This window comes from Solea senegalensis, linkage group LG1 (genome assembly GCF_019176455.1).
Source record: "Solea senegalensis isolate Sse05_10M linkage group LG1, IFAPA_SoseM_1, whole genome shotgun sequence".
NCBI classification, from domain to species: Eukaryota; Metazoa; Chordata; class Actinopteri; order Pleuronectiformes; family Soleidae; genus Solea; species Solea senegalensis.
In genome coordinates, this window is record NC_058021.1 from 20,290,197 (window position 1) to 20,303,848 (window position 13,652).

The 13,652-nt window shown below is 45.2% G+C and overlaps 2 protein-coding genes across 2 annotated transcripts; one reads left to right on the plus strand and one right to left on the minus strand.

The window, feature by feature from the left end:
• The first annotated feature begins 244 nt into the window (after positions 1 to 244).
• On the plus strand, positions 245 to 4,588 carry LOC122774553 (myb-related protein B-like). Its single transcript, XM_044033951.1, has 14 exons — positions 245 to 313; positions 665 to 701; positions 780 to 855; positions 990 to 1,061; positions 1,354 to 1,449; positions 1,498 to 1,748; positions 2,806 to 2,968; positions 3,042 to 3,254; positions 3,331 to 3,420; positions 3,483 to 3,566; positions 3,640 to 3,749; positions 3,821 to 3,908; positions 4,013 to 4,120; positions 4,205 to 4,588. The coding sequence occupies exons 2-14, from the start codon at positions 676 to 678 to the stop codon at positions 4,232 to 4,234; spliced, it is 1,407 nt and encodes a 468-aa protein (XP_043889886.1). The 5' UTR covers positions 245 to 313; positions 665 to 675; the 3' UTR covers positions 4,235 to 4,588.
• Positions 4,589 to 4,729: 141 nt separating this feature from the next.
• Positions 4,730 to 12,810, minus strand: adhfe1 (alcohol dehydrogenase iron containing 1). The gene is made up of 14 exons (XM_044033937.1): positions 12,692 to 12,810; positions 12,042 to 12,079; positions 11,925 to 11,971; positions 11,727 to 11,780; positions 11,506 to 11,660; positions 10,951 to 11,147; positions 10,691 to 10,768; positions 10,500 to 10,605; positions 9,100 to 9,252; positions 5,704 to 5,802; positions 5,506 to 5,584; positions 5,335 to 5,431; positions 5,014 to 5,171; positions 4,730 to 4,907 (listed from the first exon to the last, which is right to left on the minus strand). The coding sequence occupies exons 1-14, from the start codon at positions 12,748 to 12,750 to the stop codon at positions 4,824 to 4,826; spliced, it is 1,404 nt and encodes a 467-aa protein (XP_043889872.1). The 5' UTR covers positions 12,751 to 12,810; the 3' UTR covers positions 4,730 to 4,823.
• Between the last annotated feature and the right edge of the window lie 842 nt (positions 12,811 to 13,652).

The window sequence follows — 13,652 nt, forward strand, 5'->3', positions numbered from 1 at the left end:
CACGAGGGGAATAAACATGTGACTGTAGTTCTTCAGCGTGGAAACAGCATGGCAACATAAACGCAGACACCAGCAGGGGGCAGTACTGTGTGTGCCACGTTTTAAATAACGCGATCAAAAGAAACTGAGAGGAAACGTTTCAAAATATTTTAAGTTTGTTCAGAGGTAAAAACACAGGAGCGATAAACATAGTTCAACTTTATTGACACTGTACAAAGTGCACAGGCAGCGCAGGAGTGACGTCACTGCAGAGCGGTCCTATCAGAGCACACTGTGAGCTCAGCTCCTCCTAACGTACGTCCTCCTCCTCCCGGTAAGTGAAGAGTCTCATACCGCTGAGCCGTTACTGTGGAGCTGTGGAACTGACCCGGGACTCACAGCCCGGAGTTGTCACGTTAACGTTCGCCTCTGCTAACAGCTGTTAGCTCAACGGTCACAGTGATGACTAGAGTAACGGAGTATTTTTACTTTTACTTTCGCTCAGTGATCGATAACTTTGATCTGAAATAAATATTACTGATCAACATGTTAACCTGTTTGTCTGTGTGTGTGTCTGTGTGTGTATATATATGTATGTGTGTGTCTGTCTGTCTGTGTGTGTATATATATGTATGTGTGTGTCTGTCTGTCTGTGTGTGTATGTGTATGTGTGTGTGTCGTGCAGAAGTGTTTATAATGAGCAGCAGAAACTGCAGACCATGGTGAGAAATACCCACACACACTTTAACAGACATATGACTGATGATGTCACTGAGGATGTCACATGTTTCCTGTTTCAGGGCAAAGAGTCAATGTTCACGACTAAGAAGACGAGTGACCAGAGGACGAACTCAGAAGAAATGGACAAGAGACGAGGTGATGATGATGATTGTGGTGATGATGATGATGATGATGATGATGATGGTGGTGGTGATGGTGATGATGGTGATGGTGATAATGATGATGATGATGACGGTGGTGATGATGATGATGGTGATCTTTCTCCTCAGGATGAAAAGCTTCTGAGGTTGTTGGATGAGTTTGGATCAAACAGCTGGCCATCAGTGTCTCTTCACTTCAAGGTGTCACATACACACATACACATGCACACACACACACACACACACATACATACACACGTACACACACATACACATGCTAACTCATAGTTAGTTAGTTGGTGCGTGAGTGAGTGGGTTAGTTGGTGAGTGAGTAAGCTAGTTAGTAAGATAGTTAGTTAGTAAGTGAGTGAGTGAGTTAGTTAGTATGCATTAGCAGCACTCAGATGCTGACAGTGTTTTGGTAAGTTTGGAAGTTTCACACCACCTGATACTAAACCACAACAGGCCAAGTGACAATGTGTGTGTGTGTCAGGGTCAAAGGTCAGAGGTAGAGTGTAGGCAGCGGTGGCAGGAGATGAAGAACCCAGAGCTTGTCAAAGGTCCATGGACTCCAGAGGAGGATGAGAAGGTAAGGAGACCACACAGACCAGGCTCTAGCTCTGCCCCACTGTAACAGGAAGAGTTTGTGATGTCACCTCCCGTGCAGGTGATGGGATTGGTCCAGAAGTATGGCGTCAAGCGCTGGTCGCTCATTGCCAAACACGTACAGAGTCGGAATGGGAAGCAGTGTCGTGAGCGCTGGCACAACCATCTGAACCCGGAGGTGAAGAAGAGCAGCTGGACACCAGAGGAAGACCTGGTCATCTGTCAGGCCCACGGCATTCTGGGAAACCGCTGGGCTGAAATCGCCAAGCAGCTGCCCGGCAGGTATATAGACCCTCTGGTCACCGGGTACATAGACCTCGGGGTTTGCAATATATATCGTCTACGATATTATCTTAATTGTTGTTCTAACGATGTGTGAAATCACAATATTGAGTATGTCGGAATCATTTTGCAAGAGGCCACACATTCACTGCATGATCCAGCCTAGCAGGACAGACTGTGGAGCATGTGCATGAGAACACCTGCCATGTCCACGCTTCACAAGAACAAGCTAAGCTAACATAGCTCATGTGCGGCTGAAGTTAAACACGAGTGAACAAACACAAATTCTAGCAGCCTCTGTAACCACATGGTTAAACGTGGCTCCTCCTCACTTGTGGAGGTCGTTTGGCTTCGAAAACACTGACGTCACTGTAAACTATGTGGTAAAGCGGTCACTGTCAAAGACTCGACAAGGAATTTTTTTCACCATCTGTGAATGAACCAGCGCACAGAATCAGAAGAATCTGAAGAATGTGAAAAGCTACGGCAGTCAGCGGTCGACCAGCTAATGTACGTCAAGAAAACACTCACACACACAGCAGCACTTATATGTGTGTCCATGTTCTCATGTTGATGAGTGTTGTTTACATTAGTTTAAAATGCTCTCATGATAGTTTTTGTTGCTCGCTGTGCAATATTTTATAAAGTAAGTTTAAGTTAATAAATAAGACCAGTTGTTCTTGAACAAGTTTGTTTTTTGTCAATATTATCATTAACATCTAATATAATATTAACAAGAACAGCTGGTGCAACAGGTAAACAACAGGTCGTCCACGCTTTCACATGTTTGAGGATTGCAAAATATCGCCAATTATCATTATCGGCAAAATCAATAGGTCATCAGATACATAGACCTTCTGGTCACCTGATACATAGACCTTCTGTTCATCAGATACATAGACCTTCTGTTCATCAGATACATAGACCCTCTGTTCACCTGATACATAAACCTTCTGGTCATCGGGTACATAGACCTTCTGGTCACCTGATACATAGGGTCATATTAATGTTTGAGGACATTCAGGGACATTGTGATGTGGCTGTGTCTCGTCTTCAGGACTGATAACTCCGTCAAAAACCACTGGAACTCCACCCTGAAGAGGCAGGTAGAGCAGCAGGGACACCTGCAGGCCTTGCATCGTCACAACACCTCACTCACTGCGTCTTCCATCCCCATCTCTTGTGGTGGTTCCACCAGCTCAACTCTCGTCCCCGCCCAGGTCACTGTCCACTCACCTGTAGCTCCACCTTCCAGCCATGACAGGCAAGCTAACAATGCTAATTCTTCTTCAGGCCATCAGTGCGTCCAGTGTGTCCAGCGTGTCCAGCGTGTCCAGCGTGTCCAGTGTAAAGGACGAGTCCTTAGAGCAGATTGCGTGTAGCAGCCACACCTTTACATGTCACACCTGTGGCCCCGCCTCCTCCTCTATGTCCTTGTCCTCCTGCTCCTCAGGCTCCTCTCTGAGCATGTGTGAACTGACAGCACCCGTAGAGTCCACGGCAGAGGTAAGACAGCACTTTGTCTTGTTTGTTAAGGCTTTTATTTTGGAAGGAAGCTGAGTCACATGACTGTTCATTGCAGAAATTGTGGAACTACCGCACACAGGAAGTGACATCATCCCTGTGCCGAGAGTACGCCACACCATCCACGTCTGACCCGAGTGGGAGCTACGTAAGAAAACACGCACATTAATCACCTCCTGTGACCTCCGCTGACCTCTGACCTCTGTGCAGGCGGCAGGTGTGACCGAAAGGGGCGGGGCCTCAACCTCGTCCAGCAGGAGCAGCCCGATGGTCCTGAGCTTCTCACCGTCCGAGGTAAAGACGTTTAACCTTTAAGTGTTTACTTACACTTAACTAACATTAGTTAAGTGAAATGTTTCTCTTCCAGTTTCTTTATCTTTGTGACGTTGATGACATGAATTTGGAGCATGTGGTGCTTAGCTCCACCCCCGCCTCCACCTCCGTCTCTCTGTGCTGCAGCCACGACGTGGACACACTGTACGTTGTCACTAGCAACAGACTAAAGAGCTGTTAGCTGCTAGCAGCTAAACTAGTGTTGTTGTGTCCAGGGACGCTGACATCAGTGAGACCATCAGATGTTTGTGGGCGTCAGCTCCACAAACACCGACGCCGCTGAAGATCAGCAGTGAGGACGAGGTGAGAGGACAGAGAGGACAAGAAAAAATACGGGACAAAATGTCCCCACCAAGATTAAAAAACACACACACACACACACAGTGTAACGTGTGTTTGTCTTTTAGGTTCAGGACGACTGTCTTCTTAGCTCCATGTCAAAGGTCATGACTCGGCAGGTCATGACTCAGCAGGTCCAGGACTCGGTCCTCAGCTGTTTTGCACTGAACGGCCAGGTGGGGGTACTGTGGTGCGAATTGCCTCCAGAGGGGTGTGGTTTCAGAATGATTGAGGATTTGTTTCCCTTTCTGTTTGTGCAGGCTCCGCCCTCATCGTCGTCCTGCTGCTGAGTCGCCCTGGAAGCGATGAGTCAGCAGTCCTCTGTTGGATCAACTGTTTTATTGATTGATTGATTTTAAAAAACCTTTTTAACTTTATTTATTTCACCTGGTTCACTTTGTGACGCGTTTGTTTTATTGATGGCGCCCTCTGTCTGTCGGAGGACGTAAAGGTCATGTTGGCTTAGCATTAGCCTCAGGAGTGTCTTGGCTGGTGTGACTAACACACACGTTATCGTCATGGAAACTCATGTTTATTTAAACACACATTTGCTGTGATTGATGAGTTTTATTGTTGTGTCGCCCTCTGTCTGTCAGACCTTTATTTGTGCTGTAAAACTTTATTTAAATAAAGATGTGAGTGGACAATTGTCTTATATTGTATTTCAGTCCTAGTGATTCCTAGAAGTGAGTCCTAGAAGTGCCACAAGGGGGCGCTGCATCCTCAAAGTAATTCATGATCTACTGTGTGCAGCAGTGTGACAAAAATTAAACATTGAGACAAACATCAGTGAGACTTTTATTTATTTCACTGTGATGTCATCACTAGTCCAAACAGGAGGAGAAGCGGCTCCCTCTTGTGGCCGTTACCAGACCTGTATCAGTAGAGTTTCATGGAGGCTTCAAACAGCAGGGCCAGGTCATCCTCAGTGTGTCCCCGAGGGGACAGTTTGGTCACTCGCTCCTGAAAAAATGAAACTGTGTCATTTCTCTTTAAAACATACAGAATATTTTTGTTCTTTCACAAACTCAAAATATTTTTATTTATGTTGAAATGAAAAGAGACAAACCTGAGGGACAGTTCCTTTCACCAGCGCAGGGATGTCCTCTGTGCTATAGCCCACAGCTGCCAGACCATCCTCCACCTGCAGGTCAAACAGGAAGTGACGCAGCGTATCAGCCAGAACAGCACCGGCGTCTGCCAGCTTCACCTGCCGGACATCTGCACCTGAACGCATCATCACACAACATCAGTCTGTGACAGCACCTGAACGCATCATCACACAACATCAGTCTGTGACTGCACCTGAACGCGTCATCACACATGTGCGCTAATTTTAAAATGGCATTTTTGTTTGTTGTCATATTTACTGAAACAGTGAAACAGGTACCGAGGATCTCCGCAGCCTCCAGGTGGCGCTCTGGACACATGGGGGCAGTGAAGTTGAAGACAGCTGGAGATGTGAGGACGACTGAGAGCCCGTGAGGCTGAGGATGAAAACATGAGAAGATGAAAACATGATGTGATTCATGTTCAGCATCATTGTCTTCTGCTCACTCACCACCAGGGGGTGCTCCACACTGTAACCCTCGGCGATATGAGTCTTCACGTTCCCAGCAATTGGATATGACATTCCATGACTGACAAACGTAAACAAAATGTCTGCGTTACCATAGCAATGCCCTGCTAACGTTTACAAAGCTAACGCTAACAGTTCATGAATCATTATGAACGTATGAATGATTACATTTACACTCACCATAGATGAACTCCAGCGTTTCCAAAGCCGATCCCTGCGAACACGCTGGCCAGGTGCATGCTGGACCGAGCCTCCACGTCCTCAGGGTCTTGTACTGATCTGCAATCAATTAATCAATCAATCAACCAACCAATCAATCAAGTTCAAGAAGTTTATTGCCATGTCACATAAGTGATAGGCATGTGTCTTGGTTTGCTCAACACAGTACATACATGACCACCACAAACACCACAACAAAAATTAAGTAACACAAACAACCAAACAAGAGAAACCTATATACAGGAAGTAACTAGCAGCAGCTTATTGTGCTTAAGTGCAAGTGCTAAAGTACATGATGATTAGTGCAGATTCAAATGTGTGAGGGCTTGGAGGTTGGTGCTGTCACTGAAGCCAGATGTTTTACTTTGAATGCTTCTGTATCTCCAGCCTGATGGGAAGAGATTAAAAAGGTGGTCTGGCATGATTTTATTGGCCTTTCTGGTGAGTCTTGATGAGTAAAGTGATGTGAGTGAGGAAAGTCTGCCGCAACCGATGACCTTAGAAGCTCGGCGCACAACTCTCTTAAGCCGTCTTATCTTGTGAGGTTGTGTGACTGTACCAGACAAGCATGGAGAATGTGAGTATGCTCTCTATTGTGGATTTATAGAAGTGGGTCATGGGTGGTCGACTGACCCTGAATTGTTTGACCTGCAGCAGGAAGTAGATTCGCTGGTGGCACTTGCTGATTATAAGACTGGTGATGAGCTCACATGATAGGGATTGATGGATGGAGGTCCAGAGGAACTTAAAGGAGGTGACCCTCTCAACTGCTTCTCCATTGATGGAGAGAGGGAGGAGGGGGATGGTCTCCTTTCTGAAATCAACAACCAGCTCTTTAGTTTTAGAGATGTTAAGAATGGGGTTGTTGTTCTCACACCACCTTAGTAGCTCCTCTACTTCACTGTGGTAAACAGTTTCGATGTTATTGGTGATAAGACCTACCACAGATGTGTCATCTGCAAACTTAAATAACAGTACAGAGTCAGAGTGTGAACGGCAAACAGGTGTATACAGAGTATAGAAGAGGTGATGAAACCCAGCCCTGGGGCGCACCGATGTTCAGGGACCTGACCAGTGAGAGAAATTGAAATTGACCCCCAGTTCCTGTAAAGTGTGTATCAATTTCACAGGTACGATGGTGTTGAATGTGGAACTAAAATCCGCATTCATTCAAAATCCACAAAAAGAATACAGGCATATGTGGATCTGGATTCCAGGTGTTGGAGGATAGAGTTCACACAGAGGGACACTGCATCATCCACACTTACATAGTCTGTGATAGCCTGTGATAGTCTGTGATAGCCTGTGATAGTGTGATAGCCTGTGATAGTCTGTGATAGTCTGTGATAGTGTGATAGTCTGATAGTCCTGTAGTAACCTGTGATAGATAGTCTGTGATAGCCTGTGATAGTCTGGTGATAGTCTGTAATAGTCTGATAGTCTGTGATAGTCTGGTGATAGCCTGTGATAGTCTGTGATAGTCTGATAGCCTGTGATAGTCTGATAGTCTGTGATAGCCTGTGATAGCCTGTGTTAGCCTGTGATAGTCTGTGATAGCTGTGATAGTCTGTGATAGTCTGATAGTTTGTGATAGTCTGTGATAGTCTGTGATAGTCTGTAATAGATGTGATAGCCTTTGATAGCCTGTGATAGCCTGTCCTGTGATAGTCTGATAGCCTGTGATAGCCTGTGATAGCCTGTGGTATCTGATAGTCTGTGATAGTCTGATAGTCTGTGATAGTCTGCTGTGATAGTCTGATAGTCTGTCTGTGATAGCCTGTGATAATCTGTAATAGCCTGTTATAGTCTGTGATAGTCTGCAGATAGTCTGTGATAGTCTGTGATAGTCTGTGATAGTCTGATAGTCTGTGATAGCCTGTGATACCCTGTGATAGCCTGTGATAGTCTGTGATAGCTGGTGATAGTCTGTGATAGTCTGCTGATAGCCTGTGATGGTCTGTGATAGTCCTGTGATAGTGTGATTCTGGTCTGTGATAGTCTGATTGTGATAGCCTGTGATAGTCTGTGATAGCCTGTGACAGTCTGTGATAGCCTGTGATATTCTGTTATAGTCTGCGATTGTCTGTGATAGTCTGAGATCTGAGACCCTCTCAACTGCTTCTCCATTGATGGAGAGAGGGAGGAGGGGGATGGTCTCCTTTCTGAAATCAACAACCAGCTCTTTAGTTTTAGAGATGTTAAGAATGGGGTTGTTGTTCTCACACCACCTTAGTAGCTCCTCTACTTCACTGTGGTAAACAGTTTCGATGTTATTGGTGATAAGACCTACCACAGATGTGTCATCTGCAAACTTAAATAACAGTACAGAGTCAGAGTGTGAACGGCAAACAGGTGTATACAGAGTATAGAAGAGGTGATGAAACCCAGCCCTGGGGCGCACCGATGTTCAGGGACCTGACCAGTGAGAGAAATTGAAATTGACCCCCAGTTCCTGTAAAGTGTGTATCAATTTCACAGGTACGATGGTGTTGAATGTGGAACTAAAATCCGCATTCATTCAAAATCCACAAAAAGAATACAGGCATATGTGGATCTGGATTCCAGGTGTTGGAGGATAGAGTTCACACAGAGGGACACTGCATCATCCACACTTACATAGTCTGTGATAGCCTGTGATAGTCTGTGATAGCCTGTGATAGTGTGATAGCCTGTGATAGTCTGATAGCCTGTGATAGTCTGTGATAGTCTGTGATAGTCTGTGATGTGACCTGTGAATAGTCTGTGATAGCCTGTGATAGTCTGAAGCCTGTGATAGCACCTGGTAGCTGTGATAGTCTGTGATAGTCTGAATAGTCTGATAGCCTGTGATGGTATGTGATAGCCTGTGATGGTCTGTGATAGCCTGTGATAGTCTGTGATAGCATAGTCTGTGATAGCCTGTGATAGTCTGAATAGTCTAATAGTCTGTGATAGTCTGGATCTGTGATAGTCTGTGATAGCCTGTGATAGTCTGTGATAGCCTGTGATAGTCTGTGATAGTCTGTGATAGTCTATAGTCTGTGGTGATAGTCTGATAGTCTGTGATAGTCTCATAGCCTGTGAAAGTCTGTGATAGTCTGATAGTCTGTGATAGTCTGTGATAGCCTGTGATAGTCTGTGATAGTCTGTGATAGCCTGTGATTTGTGGTTTTGCCACCTTAACTTTCTGACGATACGGAGGAATTAGGAGAATGGTGTTGTGGTCGGACACACCAATAGCGGCTCTTGCCACAGCGTGATATGCCTCGGGGATGGAGGAATAACATCAACATGGGATGTATCCAATCAAACAACAAATCAAGTAACCAACCAATTAATATATTATTCAATCAATCATCTGGTTCTGGGTTTATTTACCGTTTCATGTACTTGGCGACCACATTGAGTGCGTGGCGGGACCAGACGTCGCTGATTGGGTTGCTGCCCTGGTAGGCGGGGCGGTTGATGGGGTTGGAGGGGCAGGGCGCCCTCTTGTGGTACGGCAGAGCAGTGTATGACTCCAGGGCGTGGCTTAGAGAAATTATCCAATCACAAAACAGATTTGTGTCTTAATGCTAATTTACAACAAAAATAAATACAACAGCAAATGTGTGCATTATATATACATACAGTATATATACATACATGTATATACATATATACAGTGCCTATCATAAGTATTCACCCCCTTGGATATTTTACCCTTCTATTGCTTTCATAAATCAATCATGGTCAATACAATTCAACTTTTTAAAAACAAACATTTATTGGTAAAAACTCTTTAATGTCAAAGTGAAAACAGATTCCTACAAAGTAATGTTAATGAAACAAAAATATATAAAGAAATATAATTGTTTGCATAATTATTCACCTCCTTTTTAATTTAGTGGTCTAATTCAATAGAGGTCCATCCAATTGTTGCCAAGAGTCTCACAATTAGTGAAATGAAGATCAAGTGATTGAGGTATAAAACACCTGTGTCTGAAGGGTCCAGAGACTGGTTGATCAGTATTCTTGGCTACATTATACCATGAAGACAGAAGAACACTCCAAGCAACTCAGGGAAAGGATTATTGAAAAGTACAATTCAGGGGATGGATACCAAAAAATTTCCAAGGCATTGAACATCCCCCGGAGTTCAGTGAAATCAATCATAAACTGAGTGACCATGCAAGGTCACTCTCCATGTCGGAGACTAGTGAGAGAAGCCACCAAGACCCCTACGACTACTCGTAGGAGTTACAAGCTTCAGCTGCTGAGATGGGAGAGACTATGCATATAGAAACTGCTGCCGAGTTCTTCAATGTTGAAGAAAATTCATATTAGATCTCGACTAGAGTTCACCAAAAGGCATGTGGAAGACTCCATGGTCAAGTGGAAGAAGATTCTTTGGTCTGATGAGACAAAAATTTAGCTTTTTGGCCATCAGACAAGACGTTATGTTTTACGGAAACCAAACATTGCACATCACCAAAAACACACCATCCCCACTGTGAAGCATGGTGATGGCAGCATCATGCTGTGGGGATGTTTCTCAGCAGCTGGCCCTGGAAGGCTTGTAAAGATAGAGGGCAGAAAAACAGGAAAAGTGATTGTATGATTTCATGTCAGACAGTGAGAAAAAAAGCATACGTGTCTTTTTATATAGTGTATGTAAACTTCTGGTTTCAACTGTACATATACATGTACAGTACATACATGTATATATGCATATATATGTGGACATGATCTCATGAGGACACGGACATGATGTCATGAGGACATGAGGACAGACTGACCAGAGGACGTCAAAGCCGCTGTTAGCAGCGACTCTCTCGGGCATGCTCAGTGTGTGATCCGGGTCCACGATGCCCAGTGTGGGTCTGATGGCTCTGCTGGCGATACCTGAACACAGAGAGCCAATCAGAGCTCACGCTGCCGCTGTGATGTCATCACTGCAGAAGGAAGTGAGTGTGATGTCAAAGGTTACCTGTCTTGGCTTTCAGAGGCTCGTAATCAAAGATGGCCACTCCCGTGGTCTCGCTGCCCGTGCCCGCCGTAGTCGGCACTAAACAGAGATGAAGACAGAGTTGACCTTTGACCCGGTGATAAGAAAAACATGTGCGGTCAGAGGTCAAACACCTGAGCAGGTGTAAATCTGGATCAAGGCCGACAGCATGTCACGTGAAGACATGTGACATGCTGTCAATCATTGAACCTGACCCGTGACCTCTGCTCCCCCCTGTTTACCTGCGATGAGCGGCTTCAGCGTTCCGGTGACCGGTTTTCCTTTGCCAATCGGAGCGTTGACAAAATCCAGGAAGTCAGCGTCAGGGTGACAAGCATACAGATTGGCTGCTTTACAGGTGTCAATCACTGAGCCCCCGCCCACTGCCACAAACACGTCAAACGAGTGCATCTTTGCAAAAGAGATGGCGTCTTTGAAACTGTGAGACAGAGGAGAGTCAGTGTGTGCGTGTCTGTGTGTGTCTGTGTGTGAGTGTGTGTGAGTGCATGTGTGTGTATGTGTGTGTGTCCTGGTGTGTGTCCGTGTGTGAGTGTACATGTGCATGTATGTGTGTGTGAGTGTAAGTGTCTGTGTGTCGTCGTGAGTGTGTGAGTGTGTGTGTGTGTGTGTAATTGTCTGTGTGTGTGCGGGTACTAATGTTGTGGGGACCTAAACCTGTTTCCACAGTCACATTATGGGGACTTGTCTTCTGTGTGTGTAAGTGTCTGTGTGTGTGTATGCGTGTGTGTCTGTGTGTGTGTGTGTGAAAGTGTCTGAGTGCGTGTGCGTGAAGTCACCTGGTGTCTGTGGGTTCCACTCGAACGTTGTCGTAAACCTTGTAGTTGACGCCGCTCTTGACCAGAGACTCAAGGACCGCCTTCACCGGGGGGAGGTGGAACAAGTTCCTGTCCGTCATCAGACAGACATTCCGGGCCCTGAGGTTCTGAAGATCCTGCAGGAGAACATGTGTTAGCATGAGGAGGAGGATGATGATGATGAAGGTGATGAAGGTGGTTACCATGCCGATCTCTCTGCTAACTCCTCCTCCATATCTGATGTTAGAACTGGCCATCTGAGACACACACATATACACACAGACACAGACAGACAGACAGACAGACAGACAGACAGACACACACACACGCACACATTTTTGTTTCAGTTTTACAAAATAAAACAAACATAAAAAAATAAAAGTCTTTAAATCAACATTTACCTCGAAGGCGTAGTCAGTTTTTCTGACGGTGCAGGTCAAAGGTGAACCTGAAGAAGCACATTGTTAAGTGTGTGTGTGTACATGTGTGTGTACATGTGCGTGTCTGTTTGTTTGTACCTTGATGGAAGGTGTTGGAGTGAGCGGGACACCTGCACCTGTCACACACACACACACAGAAGATCATTCACAAAGACACACTCACTCTCCCAAACCAAACCTCATGTTAAAATCAGTGATTTTAACATCACACACACACAGGAGTTGTTGATCCACTGCTGTGTCCATCACTAAGTTCTATTGTCTGATTTGAATGAATTCAGCATTTCAAATATTTCATTTAGACTTCACAGTGACACAAAGTGACCACACGAGGACCAGCAGCTAAAATCACTGATTTTCTCTATGAGCTTTGGTGTGGGAGAGTGAGTGCTTTACAAACTTCAGTTTCCTGTTGGAAAAGTCTATCTAACAGTGTGATTAAGACGTGAACGCGTGACGTAGATATCGAGTCTTTAGTTCAGTGTCTAAAACCTGTTGTTGTTTGTCACGACCACACTTTAAAAAACCCGAACTATGTCTTTAATCTGGTTCAGAATAAAGTTCTAGATCTTAAGGTTTGTTTAAAGGTTGATGTGTCGTCGCCCCACACACACACACACACACACACACACACACGAACCTGCATTTTTTACATGTTTTCTCACACAAGAGCGCACTGACGTGACGTCACTTGTATACTCAAATGTAATGACGTTGATTAAACTCACGCTGCGTGCTCCAGCTGCCTGAGCAGCTTAACGACCCGGTCCCTTCCTGGTCCCGCCATGTCTTCAGAGTCCGGATCACCTGCACCGACACACGGACTGACCCCGAACTGACGTCACGTCACGTGACGTTCCTGGAAACACTGCTACCGTCTTGTCTTTCAAAATAAAGTTGAAGTGACTGCGCTGTCGATAAATGATGATATTCAGTGATGACGTCAGTAAAAATGTTAGTTATAGTAAACAATATAATATAATAAAAGTTGAAGACTTTTCAAAAATAAAAGTGGTGACATAGACCGGAAGCTCCAATTAACGCTGCGTTTGTGTGTGTATCTGCGTCATTACCTCGTTTATGAAACGAGGTAATGAAGTTTCAGAACAAACAGTTCAGCCTGCTGAGAAAATAGGGTTTTATTGTTTTCCTGGGCTCTGTGAAGCGAATCGGCACTTCCGTAGGTTGATGTTGTCATCAGTATACCTCACCACTCCTCTCATTACCGTAGCGCCTCCTGGTGCAGGCGGTCTTGGAGTTAGAAAGATATTCTAGGAGATGGAATCTTAGACTTTATGGAGTTGAGGAATCGGACAAGGAAAACATACGAAAGAAGGCCATCGAGGTGTGTCAGGCTGTCCTGCCAGAGGAGAGGGACAGGCTGGCTGATACTATTGACACCGTAGATCGGCTCGGCACCAACCGGCAGAATGACAACAAACCCAGAGGCATTATTATCCAGTTCATCTCACGTGTCTGCAGAGATGGAAAGCTGCCAAAACGTCATTGCACCTGTGCGACAACGGATTAAGATTTGCGGAGGATCTCTCTAAGGAAGACAGAGAACGAAGGAACAAACTGTGGCCAGTAATTTAAAAACCTTGAGAGGAAGGCAAACCAGCCCATTTCATAACTGCGGTCAAGTGAGCCGTCGTTTGTTTTTAAGTGCGCCTTTGTAGATGAACTTAG

Bases quoted from the DNA above. Each gene is read 5' to 3' on its own strand.
- LOC122774553 (XM_044033951.1), top strand. From the start codon at position 676: ATGAGCAGCAGAAACTGCAGACCATG. The intron at 3,567-3,639 runs GTAAAGACGTTT...TTTCTCTTCCAG, and splicing joins TGAGCTTCTCACCGTCCGAG to TTTCTTTATCTTTGTGACGT. The intron at 4,121-4,204 runs GTGGGGGTACTG...CTGTTTGTGCAG, and splicing joins GTTTTGCACTGAACGGCCAG to GCTCCGCCCTCATCGTCGTC.
- adhfe1 (XM_044033937.1), bottom strand. From the start codon at position 12,750: ATGGCGGGACCAGGAAGGGACCGGGTCGTTAAGCTGCTCAGGCAGCTG. The intron at 11,972-12,041 runs GTACAAACAAAC...GTGCTTCTTCAG, and splicing joins CTCCAACACCTTCCATCAAG to GTTCACCTTTGACCTGCACC. The intron at 5,585-5,703 runs GTGAGTGTAAAT...TACGTTTGTCAG, and splicing joins AACGCTGGAGTTCATCTATG to TCATGGAATGTCATATCCAA.